Source organism: Pseudorca crassidens, chromosome 15 (genome assembly GCF_039906515.1).
Source record: "Pseudorca crassidens isolate mPseCra1 chromosome 15, mPseCra1.hap1, whole genome shotgun sequence".
Lineage (NCBI taxonomy): Eukaryota > Metazoa > Chordata > Mammalia > Artiodactyla > Delphinidae > Pseudorca > Pseudorca crassidens.
Genome location: NC_090310.1, coordinates 30,047,080 through 30,067,176, shown reverse-complemented (window position 1 = coordinate 30,067,176; position 20,097 = coordinate 30,047,080). Strand labels below are relative to the sequence as shown.

The following is a 20,097-nucleotide window of genomic DNA, read 5'->3' as shown; positions in this document are numbered from 1 at the left end:
ATTGGATCTTCATTGCTGCGTGCAGGCTTTCTCTAGTTGCGGTGAGCAGGGTCCACTCTTCGTTGCAGTGTGCGGGCTTCTGGTTGTGGAGCATGGGCTCTAGGCACGCGGGCTTCAGTTCTTGTGGCACACGGGCTCAGTAGTTGTGGCTCGCAGGCCCTAGAGCACAGACTCAGTAGTTGTGGCACACGGGCTTAGTTGCTCCGCGGCATGTGGGATCTTCCCGGACCAGGGTTCAAACCCATGTCCCCTGCATTGGCAGGAGGATTCTTAACCTGCACCACCAAGGAAGTCCAAGAAAAAAATTTTTGACTATTATTTTTACCTGGCACTATTGTGGTCTCTTTATGCAGGTTTGTCTATCTACTTCTTTTTATGTAGCTTTGGTCTGGGTCTGTTCTACCCTTGTCCTGAATGGGGGTTTCCACTAAGGAGGAAGAATCTAGAACCCAGAGGGGAAGCTTAGGAGCTGGTTACTGACATCACGGAGCCACACCCTTCCCTTCTATTTGGGATTCTTTGAATTAGTTAGTTGGGAGTTTGGCCCCCACCAGGCCGCAGCCCGCTGCTTGTAGGGTGGGAGTGATGACAAGGGAGACCCGTTCTTACTCACTGGGGCAGAGCGGGATCTGACCCCGGTGGGGAGGGAACGAGGAAGCGTGTGGTCTGCTAGAATCTGGACGTGCGAACGCAGCTTCCCGGGCCATGTGAAGTGCATCTGGGTTTCTCTGGAATTTGTCACTCGGCACTTAGGGGGTTGAAGCAAATAGGACAGTATATTATCTACAGTGTTTATTTTAGTCAGAGGGAAATGGCTGGCGAAGGAACTCGATCGGGTTTGCAACAAAACCTGCATCTCAGTGACTGGAAACGTGTGTGTGTGTGTGTGTGTGTGTGTGTGTGTCTGTGTCTGTCTGTCTGCCTGTCCATCCGTCCACCTGCACATGTGCCGTTTCCCTTTCACATGCATATCATTGTCATATTGTCACACTGACCTTGTTCATTCACAGCTGTGAGCCACTGTTTTGTTTGGACCCAGAAGAATGTCTTAGAGACAGTGGTGGGAAAAAGAGAGAGACGGGGAGGGAATGAGGCACCTGGCCGAGCAGGAACTTTGGGGAAAGAGCGGAGATGCCCAGAGGGGTTCTTTACGAAGTTTTGCCATGTGTTGTGTGGAATGGACCCTGCTCTCTGCCTCCCCTTGGCTGGTGGTAAAATCTACTGCACATAGGATGCATTGCAACATGGAGTCTGTTTTGGGAAAGTGCTGGAAGCAGGGAGATCACCTTGAGTGGCCAGGGGGATGGAGGCTGCTCTAGAGTTGGCCATGACAACCAGATCATGTCACCTGCTAGCTGCCCTCCAGGGGTCCTGGCATCCAAGCCATGTCTGTCCCTCCCCTAGCTTCTGCCTCATCACTTCCACCCAAAGCCCCGATCCCACTCTCCCCGAGCTCTCCCATACTCCCTGCCCTGCCCCTTGGCCTGGCAAGTCCTGGTCGTCCCTGAGCAGCTCATCCTTCAGAATCCAACCTAGCTGCTCGTCCCCTGCACTCCCCACAGACAGTTCAGCATGCCTTCTTTGGGCCTTCTAGCATAGCTTGACGTTAGCTTTGGTTAGCTTGTTTTCCTTTCTGTCCTTTTGTTCTTTCATTCTTTCTTTCCTCTTATAACACAGCTGATATAGAACTACATTAAGCCACGTTCAAAGTAAAAATTCCCATCAGTGCAAGGTAACGACAGGTAACTATTGAACGTGACCGAGTGCTGCTTCTTACTGCGTCCTGACAGCAACCCTGGGACGGGCAGTTTCTGTAATTATTCCCATTGAACATGTAAGGAGGCTGAGAGTCCAGGAGGTAAGTATCAAAACAAAATTCTTCCAGCACCTGGCACCTGGCTCTTTCCCCTTCCATCCCGGCCACAGTGCAGCAAGAACCCTGGGAGAGAACGAGCCCAAGGGCACGAGGAGGCCTTGCGGGGCGGGCGGTTGCTTTTGTCAGACCAGAGGGCAGGCCCCTCTCAAACTGTTGCTGTGGTCAGCTCACCACACAGGGGGTGCCACCCCCTTCCCAGCTGGATCCTGTCCATCTCCAGAATCAACCTAGTTCTAACTGTGCCTCTAACGTGGTCTGTGACCTTGGGGACGTGACTTAACATCTCTGGGCCTTAATTTCCTCACTAAAGGAAGAGGTTGCATTGGAATCTGGTCCTGTGATGTCTTGAGGTTTTTCAGTCCCCCTGGTTCCCCCGCTTCACGGAGGGTGGAGCTACCAGCCGAGGAAGGTCAGGATAACCTTGGCAGATTTTTCTTCCTGTTGAGAGAAGATTTTGCCGCAGATTTCCTCATTTTTGACAAATTCTAAGGGAGTCAGGGCAATAATAGGCAAGAGACAAAAAAAGGAACTCGCCATGGAAATTCAAGAGCTGCTCCGAGTCTGCCACCCAGGCCCTCACGGCTGCCGCTGCGTCCCCGGGGGAGCCAAAAGCTGGCTCCGTCTTCTTTGAAGTGGGGTGACGGGTTGGGGGTCATGGAAGTGGGTGATGTGCCGGGCAGGCCGGGGAGCCATTGTTTTCCCCAAAACTGCTGCTGACAGTTCCCAGAGGGCCAAGAACGAAAGGGTAGAGAGAGATTCACACGGTGTTGACATTTCTGGAAAAAAGCAAATGGTAGAAAGATTCAGTTGATGTCCTTCTTGCCATTTAATAAACCAGAATGCTTCAGAGTTAGACATTTAGCATCAAAACGAGATACAGAATCCACAAATCAAATTTTCATCACAATCAAATTTTTGGATGAAGCCACATCGGTGCGGTGTGAGAGGGGGACCTGCTTACCTCCAGCCCTCGGGCTGCCTCCACCCGTGTCATCTCCTTGGCATGACTTAGCCTCCGGTTCGGAGTTGGAAGGAATTCAGTAGCGCAAGATATATTGTTATGCTTTATTACGTCAACGTGTGAGTGTGGGAGTTACTTAGAATCCAGACGATCAGCTCCTCGCTGCTGTCCTGCAGTATTTTGTCAGGGTTCTAAATGAAGCATCATCTAGTACTCAAGGGGCCGTATTTCAAGAGTTCCCAGAAGTGCCACCACCCCCCTTTTGCAGAATAACAGGAAAAGACGTGCTTCAGGCACAAACAATCCTTCCAGCTCCCCAGGCGTGGAGCAAGTGAAATGTTTGTTTCTGCGAGCTTTTCTGCAAGCCTAGTTTTCCAGAGCCGTGCTCGGCGAGAGGAGAGGGTTTTGGAGCACTGCCCGTCTCACACCTGGCCTGGCGAAGTGACCCCAGCGGGGTCGTCCTGTCGCCCTAGCCCCCAGGTCCTGCTTTAGGAAAAGTGATGCTCGGTTCACTTAGACTCTGAGTGTGCCCTCTCTCCTTTCCCAAGCCCCCCACCCCACCCTCACCCTCCCCCACCCCACCCCCACCCCCGTCTCATCTTGGTCATTGAAATGCTGTTAGATTTCCCTGGAGGAAAAGTGATTCCTCTGCCCCTTAAACGTAGCCCCATAGATCCGCTCTCGCGCCTTTCTGTGAGCCCGGCATGGGGCTGCCGCCTCTGTGTTTCCCACGCGGGGGCCCAGCTCTCCAGTTTGGTGTTAAGAGCAGGAGATGCAATTGGTGGGCACGATTGTAGGTTCCTTTCTGTCTGGTCTGTTTCCCCCATTGTGGGACGGGTCTCACACAGGGGTGCCCTCGGGGGGTGCGCAGACCAGCCCCGAAACGGCAGCAAACCCCACAGTGCCAGAGTTTCTCCTTTTCCCACCCCCTTCCCGCTCCTCTGGCTGTGCCCAGGAGCATGTCACAGTTGGGCTAGTGTAACCTCAGCACCTTTCACGCACCTGCCGATCGCCCTTTCTAATTCAGAGCAGGCCTCGGGCCACAGTGAGTAGCCAGTCAACAGTCTTTGGCTGAAACGTAAAAACCTTGTTGCTGTTGGTATTGCAGCCATGCTGATTTCCCATTTGCAAGTAGTATTAGAAAATGTATGTTTTAGGGAATTCCCTGGCGGTCCAGTGGTTAGGACTCGGCGCTTTCACTGCCGAGGGCCTGGGTTCAATCTCTGGTCGGGAACTAAGGTCCCTCAAGCTGAGCGGCATGGCCAAAAAAAAAAGAAAAGAAAAGAAAATATATGTTTTAATATATTTACTTAAGTTCCAGTTACAGAAAACTCTGAGGTGAGTCATAGTACAGGCAGCACCGGTCATGGCAGGAATCACAAAGACGGACCGTGGACGGCCGAGGTTGAGGAAGACCTGCTCGAAGGGGCCATTCAGGACACGGAGGGCACTCGGTACGGCCAGCTGCGCCTACAGCCGGCCCCTTCCCTCCGTTTCAGGCATGGATCCTGAGAAACTCGAGCGGATCCAGCTGCCGGTGCCCACTGCGGCCGAGAAGACGACCTACAACCACCTACTGGCTGAAAGACTCATCAGGATCATGAACAACGCAGCCCAGCCAGGTGCCCGGGCGTGCAGGCGGTTCCCAGGGTTGGTAGAGTTACGGGGACCAGGCCCCACACTGGCACCAGGAGCCCTGGCTTCTAGATCTGGCCCTGCTGGGAATCCAGGCAGACCTCAGCCATTCCCCTGCCACATACCCCCGTGCCCTGGGCCACCCGGACCCCTCCCATCCAGCTGTGTCTTCGTCTCGAGGTCTCCTCCTCTTTCCTTCCCCCATGGTGTTTGTGCCAGACCCTCTCTTTCTTCTCCTTCCATACTCAACCCTGCTTTGGTCAGTTTTGCCTGTGTCTGCAGCCCTCCTCTTGGGGTGGCCCAAGGCCACATTTGAGCATGAACTAGGCTGAGAGTATGAGTACGAGATGTGCCCAGTGTCTGGCACGTGTCAGCCTAGTTCTGAGGTCTTGGCCAGCACCGACCTACAGCCACATTAGGGGCTAGAAAGAGCAAGTGGAATGAACTAGCACAGTGGGTCTCAGCTGGGGGCAGCTTTGCCTGGGACATTTTTGGTGGTCACAACTTGGGGAGGGGTTGCTACTGGCATCTGGTAAGCAGAGGCCAGGATGCTGCTAAACATCCTACAGTGCACAGGACAGGCCCCCACAGCAAAGGATTATCTGGCCCCAAATGTCAATGATGCTGAGGCTGAGAAACCCTAATTGCAAGGCAGGGAGAGAGGCCATCGGGGCGTGAGTGAGTGCGCGGGGAAGGGCCGGACGGAGATGCAGCCTGGTGGAGAGAGAACCGCTGGGCTGAGTGATCAGGAGCAGTCCAGGGGGTGGCCCCAGTCAGGCTCAGGAGAAGGGCAGGCGTCCAGGGTTGGGACTGCAGATGAGGACCTCAGAGTCAAGGGGGGAGGTGGCCAGAAGCACAGTGTGACTGCTGCGGAGTGAGTGCAGGGGCTTGGAGAACCGGGTCCAGGGCCTAAAGGGTATCAGTAAACTCAACAAATGTTTATTGAGTGCCTCCTGCATGCCAGCCTCTGTATGCGAGGGACGAGGGTATAGGAAGTAGGGGACAGACATGGATCCTGTACTCCAGGAGCCACGGCTGGGGGTCTGTGGAATCTAGACCTCAGTGTGGGGTCAGGGCCAGAACTAACACTGTGGGGCTCACAGATGTTTTTTTTGTTTGTTTGTTTTTGCGGTATGCGGGCCTCTCACTGTTATGGCCTCTCACGTTGAGGAGCACAGGCTCCGGATGCACAGGCTCAGTGGCCATGGCTCACGGGCCTAGTCGCTCCTTGGCATGTGGGATCTTCCCGGACCGGGGTACGAACTCGTGTCCCTTGCATCGGCAGGCAGACTCTCAACCACTGCGCCACCAGGGAAGCCCTCACAGATGGTTTTTAAAGTCACAGGAGAGGAGAGAGGCGTGTCTAGGACTGAGCTCTGGGCCACTACCGATCTCTGAAGGTGATATAGAGGGGGAGCCAGCTCCAGAGCCTGGGCCAGGCCCCACGTGGGAGGGGGAGGGCCAGGAGGAAGGTGTCCTGGGTGGCAAGAAAGATGTGGGTGGCTCAGGACCAAGGGGCGCTCGGTGGAGTCAGTTTCCACGGGAGGTCTAGTTGGGGGAGGCGGAGCACGTTCCTGAGGATGGTGGCCCCAGACCGGTTGGCAGGAGCTGTGTAACTGGACGGGCCTCGGTGATGGGGAAGGTGGAGCATGGCCTGGGTGCTGGGGAGGAGCGTCCACGGTGGGGAGGATCGGCAGGCCCCCTGAGGACGGTGTATTTCTGAAGAGAAGAGGTTGGGGCAGCTCAGAGGGACAATCTGGAAGCTTCGATGAGGCCTCAGGAGTTTGCTGCTCCCTCTGTTCCCCTGGAGAGATGGACCAGCAGGAGGAATAGTCAGCAACTTGGCAGGAACTTGCAAAGGAAGAAGGGTCTTGGTGGAAAATCACCATCCGCTTGCCTGGAGGCAGCAGGAGGGGCGTTTCTGACCTGGCCCACAGCGCAGCTCTGTGGAGGGGCAGGCGGGAGTGAGACTGTGCTCCGGAGAACTCCTGAGCTTGCAGGAGGGCAGGGGGAGGGGGGGCACTGCTGGGCCTGGGCCGCGGTGCAGAAGTGGTGGTGGGGCTGGGACGGGGAGAACGGCCGAGCTGAGACTAACCAGCCTCTGCCCGGGTGGCCCCTGGGGTTGTGTCGTGCTTAGGAAGGCCTGGTTTTGCTCGTATGTAACCAGTTCATTTTTGGGCAAACAGATTCCCTCTTCTCACCTGTTTGCTGCCCTACCCCCACCACTGCCCTAACACACACACACACACACACACACACGCACGCACGCACGCACGCAGGCATGCGTGCGCACAGCGTTAAAGGCCAGCCAGGGAGGTGTGCAGCGGTGTGTCTGCCTTGAGTTTTTCCCCAGTGGTCCATCCTGGTCCCTGTTGTTTCCAAGACCTCCGAGATGTGGCCTAGAAACTACCCCCTCTCCTGGCCCCTCCTTCCACATGGAGGCCTCTCCCCAGAAATGAGATTAAAGACTCAGGGGGAGTTTGCTAAGAGCAGAATGCCCTTCAGTCAGCGGTCACGGGTGCTTTCTAGGCACGATGCCAGATGTGGGTTTTGGCATTCAGCGCACCTGGAGTCCACCACAGCCCAGGGTGAGACTTGGGACAAGCCACTTCACTTTTCTAAACCTCAGCCTTTAGAGAACCCATTGCAGTGGGGTTTTAGAGAGACTCCTTGAGGGAGCGTCTCTAAAGCACCCAGACCATGCCTGGCTCACAGCAGGACAGCAGGTTGTGTTAGTCAGAACTTGGTTGCAGTTGACAGAAACCCAACTGAGACTCGCTGAGACAATACAAACAAACAAACAAGACTGTTGGCTTGCATGACTTCAAGTCTGTTGGGCGCTGGCTTGAGGCACAGCTGAATCCGGGGCTCAAACAATGTTTTCAAGCCTGTCTTTGGGCTCTGTGGCCTTCTGCCTTGGCCAGATGACTGCCTGCAGCTCCCGCCACCTGTCTCTGTCGGGCTCTAGACTTGCTGTAGCAGAGACACTGGGCAGCCTGGTGGAAGGGAGGACTCAGGGCTCAGTTTGTAGAACACGCTGGTGAGGTGACCACTGCGGACTATAGTGCTCGGGCCATCAGGGCCCCACCGCTGTCCCTGTCCTCTCCGCAGCCCAGCACGAGGAGAGGGTCTTGAGCCCGGTGGTTCCAGTAAGTTGTGGAACTGAGCCTTACTGACTGTGACTGGCTCCCTTGCTCGCCCCCTACCCAGTCACTGTGACCAGGGGGCTGGATGGCCCTGACCAGCCTGGGGGATGTGCCCACCCCTGGGACAGGGGAAGCAGGACCAGCTCCACCCAAATCACATGACCGAGAGCAGGGCTAGTGGATCTCCAAGGGAAACTGGGGGTGCTTGTCCCTGAAGAAAGGGAAGGAATGCTGGACAAGCAAAGTGACCGCAGATGGCCACTTTCTAGGCCTTCAATAATAAGTAGTTACCCATTTTTCCTGCCTCCTCTCCCCCCATAAGGGGACTTTGGGTAGCATTTGGTACAGGCGATTTTGATGAGAACATTCAATTGTAATTGATTGGGAAGGAGGTTGGCACATGGGGGCTCCCTCTGTACCCCCACTGGATGTCGGGGGACCTGTCAGCTGACCTCCAAGTCGGGAAGGCAAGAGACTGCCTGTGAGGGCATGCAGCCCGGGGTACGCGCGGCTGACCCCGGTGTGCTCCACAGATGGCAAGATCCGGTTGGCGACGCTGGAGCTGAGCTGCCTGCTCCTAAAGCAGCAAGTCGTGACCAGCACGGGCTGTATCATAAAGGACGTACACCTGGCCTGCCTGGAGGTGAGGCCCCCTTCCTCCTGCACCCGTGCCCCGGGGGAGGGCAGGAGGAGGTCGAGGGAAGCTGCTGCATCCAGACCGCAGCCCGGTCCGCGGCACCACTGCGAGGAAGCTGGGCCCCAGACCCCTGCCGCCCCCTCTGCCCACTTGCTCCCGCAGACCTACCCTTCCACTGAGATGGGCCCGAGAAGCCCACTTACTAGTGAGTTTTAGTAGTTCTCTTGTATTTGGCTCTGAATTTGTCTCCGGGATTTTTTTCTTTTTATATTATGAAAGTTTTATACGTGTACAGATACACATTTATTTATTTATGGTTTATCGTGCTACTATGTTCATTCATTGTTTTAAATAGCTTTCATTGTCTTCCCTCTTATTTTCCATGTTTATTTTAGAAAGTTTAGAAACTACAGAGAGGTAAAAGGTAATGATAGTTGACACTTCGGTGTGTGTCTTTCCAGATACCACATACACTCACACACACGTTTACAAGTGAATTTTTCTTTTTATAAAAACAGAGTTATCAAGGCCATGTTGTAGAACCCGTTTCTCTCATGTAACTGTGTATCAGCAGCTTTCCATGTCATCACATTGAATCGTCTGTCCTTTGCCCATTTTTATTTTGAGCTCCTTCTCCCCCACCCCCTTACGAAGAACCACTTTATAGATTAAGATTATTAGCCCAGCGTCTGTCTTATATAGACTCAGACTTTAGAATTTGTGATTTACCCAACTCACTCGCCTCCATGAGACCTGCCCCCTCACACCCTCCCTCTCTTTTAACAGGGAGCCCGAGAAGAAAGTGTCCACCTGGTGCGGCATTTCTATAAGGTAAACTGCCGGAACTCAGGGGTACAGCAGTGTGTGTGTGTGTCGTATAAACCAGACTGTAGTGTCTTCAGTTATTTCTTACACCCTATGGGTCCTGAGTAAAAATGTTCAATTTCATCCTCTCCGGAGCAGTGGTCTCTGCACTTTTCTGTCCATGCTCTTGTATCAGAACTTTTGAGGACTCACCCCTAGTATGGGACTGTTTATTTATCAATTATATATGAATTTGTTCATTGATGGATTTACATGTAAATGATGAATTATATACAGATAGTCATATGACTAAATAATACATATGAACTTATGTGTTCATGAATTACATATGCTTATACATATAAAATTACTGAATTACATATGAGTTTATAAATTATATGCATGTGTATTATTTATATACATGTACAGGCAGACCTCAGAGATCCTGTGGGTTTGGTTCCAGATCACCACAATAGAGCAAATGTCACAATAAAGAGAGTCACGCAAACGTTTTGGTTTCCCAGCGCTAATCAAAGTTATGCTTACATTGTACTGTGGTCTGCTAAGTGTGTGATAGCATGGTGTCTAAAAAAAGAGTACATACCTTAATTAAAAATACTTTACTGCTAAAACATGCTAACTATCATCTGACAACACAGGGTTGCCATGGACTTTCAATTTGTAAAAAAACATTCAGTATCTGTGAAGCAGTAAAGCAAAGTGCAATAAAATGAAGTGTGCCTGTGTGCACATACAGGCTCTAAACATTTATCATGAATGTAGTGAGAGCTGGTAAAGGACCACCATAACTTTCAGTATTTGGAAAACTTGTAGATCTGTCTTCAGTTTCCAGATGATTCGTTTTAAGATACTGCATTGTGATAGTTTTGTTTACCTCTTTTCTTAAGGCATAATATAGCCTTAGGCAAGGCTCATCATTTGTCAGCAACAGTGGATTAATCCATATGCCAAGCAGTCTTAGTTTCTGACTCTTTGGCCTCCACATCAGATCTCTCCAGATCCAGTGAGTGGTGGTTTCCCCTTGTACTCTGGCTGATGAAGAGATCCTCCCTGGAGGAGGAAAGGCGTGGGCGCCACCCTTTTCTCATTCACTTGCGCTGTTATTCATTGTTTGTACTCACAGCAGTTTAGCTGTGAGCTAGATACACATATGAACGGGAATCTTTTTCTTTGTAAGAAGCTTTTTAAGCCACCGCCCATCATTGTCAGTGTTCGTTGAGATAAAACCAGGTCATGTAATCTGGAAGTGTACCTTGCCGCGATCAGATGACGCCACGCAGCTGCAGTACGGCGGACATGCCCAGACGAGGGTGGTACCACTGTGGGCCCCACGCACCGGGGTAGAAATCCCAGTCTCCCCTTAGACCGGCCCAAACCACACTTGGCCTTGAAGGGAGGATACGAGTCCTCGGCAGAGGCATCTTTGAAGCTCTTTCCGGTATAACTGCTCTTAGTTTATTCCCCTGCCCCCCACCCCCACCCTGGCCCCCAAAAAGCTTCTGGATTGCAAAAACAGGAAGACATATAGGTAGGCATCTTCCCAGAGGATTTTTCTTTCTCACTGACAAAAGGAGAACTGTATTTGAATTGCAGCTCCCTTCTCCCAACCCAGATTTTTCTCTCTTGTATCCTAAAAGGTTTGCACCCTAAGTACAGTATCTCACAAGCTTATGGATATTCTCAAGGGTTGCTATTTCTGTGGTTATTGCATGGTTCTCACACCACACAAGAACTTCCAAGTTTACCTGTGGTTCTGATCACTGGAAAAACATATAGAGGACCTATTGCTTTTCCCACCCCCAACTGTGTGTGGGGTGGGGGGGCGGGGAGGGCGCTTAGGAGACAGGCCAGGTCTAGCAGCCCTGACACGCTCAGCCAAGTCTCCCCTGCCCTCCCCCGTTGCAGGCCTATCCAGGGTGGTCATAATGACTTGTGTGGATCAACTCATTTTGTCTTCCTATTGCACAGACGTGGGCTCTCATCCCAGTCTTGCAGTGAAACAAAGAGAGGCTCCAAGAGGTACGGCTGAGATTGGCCCCTGGTCTATGTGTCTCACAGCCAATTCCTCCCCGCCACCCTGTTCTGGGAGGGACCTCCGGGGCAGAGTCATCTGGGCTGCAGGAACTCCAAAACCCCAAAGGCGCACCTCAAAAACAAATGGAACAAGCCGTATAATTTTAGAGTTAAGCATATTTAATCATACTCTTCCTTTCAGAGGTGTGGAGCCTCATAGCTTTAACATGACAACCGAGATTCTTATTTTCTCCAACCATTCTCAGCAAGCAGATGGCCTTAAATACTTGAAACGTTAACCCTTTTTATATTTTAATTATATATGAAGTTATTTTTGTTGTTTTTACTTAACTGCCTTGACACTAGAAATCTAACTACACATGCTTGAAAAAAAGGAGAAAAGCGTTGAGGTTCCATTTGATATTTGGGCTTTCTTTTGGGTGTGTGTGTTCTTATTCACGTGTGTATTTCACTTCCTGGTGATTTACCAGAACTCGCTAATAAGAAACAGATGGTCCCAAAAACCTCAAACTGGAGTTTATAATACTTTGTTGTTTATGGGGAAAAAATGTGCATAATCTTCTCTTTCCTTCCTTTCTTTTTAGGGAGAAGAAATCTTTTTGGACATGTTTGAAGATGAGTACAGGAGCATGACGGTGAGTGAGGGGCCAGACGCGCTTGTGGGCATGCAAAGCTTGTCCTGCCGAACCAGGGGAGAACTCGTCTCATTCGGAGCTCTCCATCCGAATGACAGAGACTGGTGGGGAAGTGCATTGAAAACAGTGCCTTTTGATCCCCACCAGTGAAACTTCAGATGACATTCACTCCCCCTAAGTTGGGCTGAGTCATAAGATGGTTCAGAAAGATTCACTTTGATATGAATAGTATTTGATTGAGGACTTAGTCCGTGTCAGGTGAGTCCGTGTCAGGTGTGTGCAGCATGTCGTACATGTGAAATCTCTTAATCCCCATGTCAGCCTGATGGGAGTCACTGCTATCATTATCCTGCTTTTGCCGATAAGGAAATAAGAGTCAGGGAGCTTGAGGGAGGCGCCCACATGTGCCCAGGCATCGAGGAGCAGAGCCGTCACCTCCCAGTGCCCTGCCCTGCTCTGCATATTGTGCTGCCTCCTTCTTCTCTGTGCCACCAGAATGTTCCCGCACCTGGCCTTCCCTCGAACCTGCAGTGCCAGCCCGGGGTCTCCCCTGTCTTGCAGAAGATTGCAGGTTGCTCTGTTTTGTTCATTCGCCTCTGGATCCCCAGCACCTGCCCCTTAGTTGACACTCAGTAACTAGATGATAAATCGCCCTTTTCACGGACAAAAGAGTGAAGTGATTCGGGAACTTTACAATAAACCCAAGGGTTTAAAATGTCAAAAAGAAAAAGACAGCGTGTGCTGCGTGGCTCCCTGGCCCATCTCCGGGCGTCTGGATGGCTGGGCCCTCACCACATCCTCGCTCACAGCACATCTGAGGCCTCGTGGAACCTGTTCAAGGGAAAAGTGTAAATTGGTATAATTCACCTCCAGAAGTGCCCCAGCAGTGACCAGGCCTCCTCTCGGTGCTATGTGAGCCGCCCGTGTGCGCCTCACACCTTTGATGCCCACACCCCATTATCCCCTCGACCCCCCCAAAGAGTGTCTCAGTCTTCTACTCTTTGGACCATGAATTGGAGTGGAGTGGAGTCAGTGGTCAGCTGCCGCCTTATGTTATGCCCGTGACGTCCCCTTCCACAATGTAATTCTCCAGAAGTTTGGCTTCTTGTTTGGAAACGTAAGGCTCGTGTGTCACTTGACAACACAGTAAAGCTTGGGCTCCTAAACCCCTGCACAGTTTCTGCTTTTGCTACGTACTAACTGGAACCCTGAGCGGGTTGCTTACTTCTGAGCCTGGATTTTTCCATCTGTAAAATGGGGCCCAGACCACACAGCTTTCCAGGCTGGTTGTGAAATACCTAAGGGCTGCCTCCTATAGAGGTTCAGCACCACGGATATTCGGTTCCCCTCCCTCCTGCCCTAGGGAGCTTCCTGGGTTTTGTTTGTTTGTCTCAGTGACACATTTATTGCATGTTTTGCACAAAGCCTGGAACTCTAGGGAAGGAACAGCTGGCATATACCCAGCACCCCTATCTGAGTTGTTAGCTCAGACTTAAGGAAATCAGCACTAAGCTCAGCGAAGTTGGCACAGCCTCTCGGGTGCTGCCAAAGCCAGGCCTTCATTTCTGACCCTTCACTGTTTCTCCTGTCACCTCTTGCTTCGTGCAGAGGCATAATGGGCAGGAGTCCTCGAGGGGGCTTGTCGGAGGTGGTTGGGAGTGGAGGGGTGGAGAGGAGGGAGCTGCGAGGGAGCCGAAGGCAGGCCGGGAAGGCCCTGCGGGAAGGCTGGAACCCCACGTGCCCCGGAGACAGGGCTCTGCCACCCCCACTCTGGCGTAAAGGAATAGCGACGGTAGACCTCAGGCCTTTGGAGGAAGGCTTCATGGGTCCAAAATAAGAAGGTAGGCAGCACGTGCGAAGGGGCTCCCTGTTCACCAGGTCTCTGGACGGCCGGACCCTCTCCACAGCTCTGCCTTGTTTAGTCAGCTTTATGTTACAGGAGGGAAAAAAGTGTGATATGATTGAAGCCCACTTTCTAAAAGAGACCAGAAAAAGCTCATGATGCTTAAAGGAGTAAAATTAATTCTATAGAATATTTACCTTTGTGAAATGTCATTCCTTTATGATGCCAGGTAAATGAAGTGTCAGTGTCCAACAACACGTGCAATTAAGGGGTCAGTACTGACGCAACAAAGTTCCAGGAGGGGAGGTGATGTTAGCATGTGTCTTGGTAATCGGAGAAGGCTTCCTGGAGGCGGTGTGGAAGGAGGCAGACAGCTCTGCCCCTCTGGCCCAGTGGCTGTGGGCACGCGCCCTCCCTCCGAGCTCAGCGATCCCCTCTGTAGTATGGGACAGCCCCCGCACCCGCCCAGTAGGAGGTGAGCCCTGCAGGGGCCTGGCGAGAAGTAGGTGCTTAATAAGTGACTTGGTTCTGTTACCCCAGGTAAGAAGCCAGGGGGACAAGGAAGGAAGGGGAAATGCGGGTTGTGTTGTGGAAATCATAGTGGGTCTGGAGAAGGGCAGGCCTGGGTCCGTGTCATGGTTCTGCCGCCAGCCAGCTGAGTGCGCCCACATCCATTCCTCGGCTTCCCCAAGCCTCCGTTTTCTCGGTAAGTTCGGCAGCCTCCCTGCTGGGGTTGTTGGGAGGCTTGGACAGGGCCTACGTGCAAAGCCGCTAGTTCTCTGCCTGGCCCGCAGTCAGGTCCCCTTAAACGGGGGCCACGTCGCTACATCTGCTGTCATCGTATTGGAAGTGCCAGCGAAGGAGGCGGGCAGCAGTCAGGCTTCCGCACACAGGGCAGACCACCCTAAAGGGACCACCGTAAAGGGCTGGCCTCCTTACTGAGGCCCCTCTCCCTGCTGCGGCGAGGGGAACAAGAGGGTGAGAAAGAAGAGCTTTCCACAGCAGGGAGGCAGCTTCTCCAGAGTGTCTGAGCTGTCACTGCAGATGAGGGGACATCTGCAACTTCAAAAACAACAAGGCACATCTCTCACATCTGGCTGCCTCGAGGCTTCACTCAGTCTGAATCTCAGTTGATGTGCTCTTTAATATGTGCCGATGGAGGTGAGAGGCCAGTGTCACCTGCCCCAGCGCCTTCCTCCCTTCAGTGAGCTTCCCTTCGATGTCTGTCTTCTAGATGAAGCCCATGAATGTGGAATATCTCATGATGGACGCCTCCATCCTGCTGCCCCCCACGGGCACGCCGCTGACGGGCATTGACTTTGTGAAGCGGCTGCCGTGTGGTGACGTGGAGAGGACCCGGCGGGTGAGTGGGCGCTCTACTCAGCCTCTCCTGGGCTGCTGCCCTCCAGGAGCACCTCCGGAGCGGGGGGCGGAGGGTTCCCGACCACATCCAGACCTGCCTTCCAACACGCCTTCAGGAGAGCCAGAGCTCCTCCCTCGCACCCCGCCACCAGGCCTAACTTCCCCAGGCGCGCTGCCCTTTGTTAAAGCAGAGATTGAAATTCCATCGTATCTGGCCACGGATGCCGGATGTCGGTGTTGGTGGCAGGCAGGCTGCCTTCGCTGGCGCGGAGCTGGCCCCAACCCCAGAGCTCTGAAAGAGGAAGCGGGGCCAGGCTTCTGCGAAGGAGCATGGGGGGTGAGCAGTCGACATAGTGCAGGTGAGGCTGCTGTGAAATCAGCCCCGTGAGGCCGGGTCCCCCAGAGATGGTGGTGTTAAGGTATCTGAGGGATCTTGGGGACGAGGCACACGCAAATGCAATTGTGATTCTCGCTGGCCTGCAGGAGAGGTGTGTGAAGAGATTAGTTCTCAGAACCCAGCTGCAGTGTGTGCTTCCGTTATCAGCACTTTTTTTCTGAAGCAATCTCCCAGGGCTGTTCAGGGTATTTTATCTCCCTGGTAAGATCAGTTTCTTTCTTAGAAAGCACCATAACCTTTTCCTAGAAAATCGTTCCCTGGAGGTGTGGCGGTTAGTGGATAAATTAGAGGAATTCATTGCACTCGGCTCCCGTTATCAGGCCGCATCTTCCTCTGAGTTAATCCAAGTGTAACCAGAGTGGCAGAAGTGTTTTAACCTTTAGATTTTGAGGAGCGGGATTAACTTGCTGGATCTGCCTAAAGCAAGAGGATTCCATGGCCTTCCTGCTGGTGATTTTGCCTCAGATGCCTGGCCGGGTGGGGGTGGGTCACAGAGGAAGTTGGACCTGTGTCTGCAGTCAATCCACATTCCCTGCTGTCTGACCAAACCCACAACCCTCACCGCAGGACCCACCCTCTCTCCGGGCCAGTGACACCTTCCTTCCTTGTGCTCCCAGCCAGGGCTGTGGGCCCCATGGCCGGGCACGTGATTGTTTGCGGGCGGCAGTGTTTGCACTGGGCATCCTTGGCATCGGCCTTTACGGGGGGATTGGTTCTGACAAATGCATGTCATGTCTGCACTCCTTCATGGAGTGGACACGCTCACCCTTAACCTTTGGTTGGCCTAGGAGATGCTCCCAAGCAGGGTAATGGCAACACACCCAGTCAAGCTGTTGTATCCCCAGGCCAGAGAGGACCCCGTCCCCAGGTCCTCCTTGGACCCTGAGCCAGAAGGTCCAGAAGATTGTGAATGTTGAGAGCTGCTGCTCTGGGTTGCATCCTGCCTTCTTTTCAGTCCACAGTCCGTCAGGTTTCCTTAACAGTCACATGAGCTCATAGCCTGTGTGATAAAGCAGATCATTCATATCAGTTCTTTATATGAATTTCCTCACGTAATTCTACAACCACCCTAGAAGGTTGGCGCTAGTATTATCCCCATCTTGCAGAGGGATAAACTGAGGCACGAAGAGGTCAAGTGATTTGCTCAAGGTCCCCCAGCTAATAAGTAGCAGAGCCAGAATTCAACCTAGGCAGCATGGCCATTCTGACCCGCTGCCTGCCACTGCCGCCTTCATTGTGTTTATTAGCCCCACTCCTCAAGGAATCAGAGTCTAGAGGGCGAGGTGGGAAGAGGCAGTGCCATTCCATGGGCCAAGGCCGTTTCTAAAGGAACATGGGGTCAGGTCCCTAATCCTACCCGGGGAAGGAGGTGGAGCAGCACAGAGGGCTGGTCCTTGAGCCAAGACTGTGGGGAAGGGCTGGGCAGCTGGGGGAGGCAAAGGCCCAGAAAGACGTGGCACATTCCAGCACCTCCGACAAAGAGGGGACTGTGGCCGGAGCCCACCGTGAGGGAGGCTACGTGGGAAGTGATGGGGCTGGGAGGAGCTGAAGGAGGCAGTTCCCAGAGGCCTTGGAGCCCAGCGAGGACCTTGGCCTTGTTGGCTGGTTCCTGGCATCATGTCCTGCTGGCTTGGGGCAAACGATTTTGATCCACAGGAGAAATTTAGGGGTGAGGCGTATGGCAGAGGGAAGGTTGCTTGGGCTTTGGGGTTCCTGCTCCCTTCTGAGCCACTGTCTCCTCACCCAGAAAGCAGCAGTGCCTGCCCTGCCAGCGTCCTCAGGAGGACTCAGCAGTAAGGCAAAAACACAAAGGCCAGTAGGTGCCTGAGGCTGGGGTTCTTCCTCCCTTGCCCTCACATCTCTCTTAGTTCAAGTTCCCAGGACTGTGCTGCACGCCTCCCTTGCCCCAGATGGGCTGCTAACTGAAGCACAGGCAGAGCCCCTGGGACGTCTGGGCTTCCCTGGGGTCGCTTGTGTCCGGTGAGTTTATAAAAGCAACTCTCAAGTCCCAGCATCCGTAGGTATAGAGCCAGGGAGAAGGTGGCAGGATGAGATAAAAGGGGGCTGGCCATCTCAAAGCAGAGCCATCCACCTGAGAGTAGCTTCCGTTTGTGACTTCCAGGATCCATTTCTGAAGGGGAATTTTGACCCTTCGCCCCAGTCCAGTTCCTGATGCAAGGCAGCTGTCTGGAATCCTCCAGAAGCTTAGCTCCTCGGCCCATTTCAAGCATCAGAACACAGCAGTGTGCTTTGAATTTGAGCTAAAGGAAGTGTATGGTTTAGCAAGCAATTGAGGGCTTATGTGGTTTGTTTCATGTTCTTTGCTTGTATCCAGAGAACATTCCATTTCGTCCTGTTGGATTCAAAGGTTTTCCTTCCCTTTCTTTTTTCCTTCTGCCGAGTATAGGCTTTTCTAACTTTTAGGAGGCTGACCCTTTTCAGAAATCCCACCCTTTATTTTCCTTAAGGACTTGTCAAAGTAGTTCAAACCACCCTTACTGGTAAATCATTCCTTCGTACGTTCGTCAAAGAGCCGCTGGACTCCTGAGGGTGCAGGAGTGAGTAGGGCATGCGGCCCTACTCGGGGCCTCTCATCGCATGGAGAGAGGCAAAGTTTATGAACAAGTGTGATACCAGGCTGCAGTGAGGGCTATGAAGGAAAGAGGGGACACAGCTTTGGAGAGAGTGATCAGGGGAAGCTGCTCGGCCAAGGTGACATCTGAGCAGGGACCTAGAGAGTGAGAAGGAGCCAGCCAGCCAAAGATGTAAAGGAGGCACTTTCCAGACAGAGGGAGCAGTAAGTGCAAAGGCTGCGAGATGCAGAAGAGTAAGGCATGTCCAGGGAGCAGGGTGACTGGAGCGGAGTGAGGGAAGGGGTTAGGAGAGGAGGGTCAGAGCCTTGCAGACCGCGGGGAGACATCTGGCAATAAAGTCATGTTTTCCCTCTTGCCTTTTGCAAGTTACACCATTTATCCTATCATTCGACATATTTATCAAGCATTTTCTAGGCACTGTGCTAGATGCAAGAATAGAGAGAAAACAAATAATACAAAATAAGACCAAAATAGCAAGAGTGCCACTGAGCCATCCCAGCTAAGAAGGGAGATTCATGTTGAAATGAGGTCACAGGAACTACTGGCATCTGATGAGGACATGCATGCAGAACCTTGGACTTGAGCTGGACCCACCCCACATGGAAGGGCAGTTGAGAGAAGCAGTTAAGAAAGAACACAGGCTCACAGACCAACCAAGGTTCAATCCCAACTTTAGCTGTGTGACCTTGAGCAAGTTACTTAACCTCCCTGAGCCTCAGGTTCCTCATGTGTCCTGCCTGTCAGGTCTTGCCCAGAGTAAATGGAAGAGAGCAGCTGTGAGGTGCCTGAAGAGTGGTAGAGCATTCTAGCATCTTGAGTGGGAAAGAAACAGAGTCTTTTAATGATCTAAACCTACTGAAGCTTAATGCTAGAGAAAAGAGAGTTAGGGAGAGGACTTTCTGGTGAATACCCAAAACTGAATTTAAGCCACTAGCCATCTTTTTTTTTTTTAACATCTTTATTGGAGTATATTTGCTTTGCAATGGTGTGTTAGTTTTTTCTGTATAACAAAGTGAATCAGCTATACATATATATATATCACCATATCTCCTCCCTCTTGCGCCTCCCTCCCACCCTCCCTATCCCACCCCTCTAGGTGGTCACAAAGCACCGAGCTGATCTCCCTGTGCTATGCAGCTGCTTCCCACTAGCTATCTCTTTTACACTAGGTAGCCATCTTTATGGAGTAACCATGGAAGCCATCATGAAATAAAGATATTTGCATGAAGTTTTATTTGTCCCTCCGTACGTTCTGTGTCCCTGTTCCCTCGTAAAACCACAAACAGTTTTTGTGTTTATCGCTATTGACATTGAGGAAATAGGCTATTTTTCTTTTACTCTTTGGATGTATATTACACATTAAAGAAAATACAATAACATCTCATGAAGTTTCCAAGGTAGGGGGAAAGAATTTCCTGTGATTTCATCACCCTAAACAAACAATACATTTTGTGTGTCTTCTCCCATTTTTGTTTGCAAACACATCTTTTCATGGTTGCGTGGGTATGGACCCATGGACTTGCATTCATCCTTGCTGCTTTTCTCTCTCCATTGTAGAGCAAGAAGTTTTTCATACTGTGATACAGTTTTAATAAGCCTAATTTCTTACTGCTGCATAAAAAGTTCATGTGGTGACTTTTGCCATGATTTACTCAGGCATTTTCCTGCTGGTGGACATTTTGGTTGCTCCCAGTATTACATTATTTTCAACTAAACTGAAATGAGCAGCTTCACAAATACAGTGTTTCCTTTCTTTTGGCTTATTTCTTTAGGATAAGTTCCCAGAAGTGGAATTTCTGGTTCAAAGGGCATGAATATTTCGTTGTGTGACTCTACATGTTGCCAAGTTGCTTTCCCAAAGGGCTGTGCCCACTTTCAACTGCTTCAGCACTCTTTTAAGAATGACTGGCTTCCGCGGCCTCGGTGGGCTCCTAACTTGAGTGACTGTCGCCTGAACTCATCAACTTGTGCACCCGGCAAGGGCAGCGGGAGAGAGGGCTCGGACCAAGCGTTGCTCCAGGGCTCAAGGTGTCCCCTCCACTGTCTCCCACCCTGTGATCGGGGTGGTGGACACTCCATTTGCAGAGCTCCAGCCCAGGCTCGGGGGATCCACGTGACGCGCCTGACTCCAGTATGAACCAAGCTCTGTCTG

The 20,097-nt window shown here is 52.1% G+C and overlaps 1 protein-coding gene across 5 annotated transcripts in view; it reads left to right on the top strand.

Annotated features, from left to right (window-relative positions):
- The window catches only part of CLEC16A (C-type lectin domain containing 16A), a 207,772-nt gene that overhangs the window by 79,564 nt on the left and 108,111 nt on the right, over nt 1–20,097 (top strand). For all 5 annotated transcript variants that reach the window (XM_067706637.1, XM_067706638.1, XM_067706636.1 and 2 more), the window contains exons 13-17: nt 4,337–4,459; nt 8,152–8,261; nt 9,042–9,086; nt 11,699–11,749; nt 14,827–14,955. In XM_067706637.1, the coding sequence (XP_067562738.1) occupies nt 4,337–4,459; nt 8,152–8,261; nt 9,042–9,086; nt 11,699–11,749; nt 14,827–14,955 (458 nt within the window). The remainder of the gene's footprint in view (nt 1–4,336; nt 4,460–8,151; nt 8,262–9,041; nt 9,087–11,698; nt 11,750–14,826; nt 14,956–20,097) is intronic.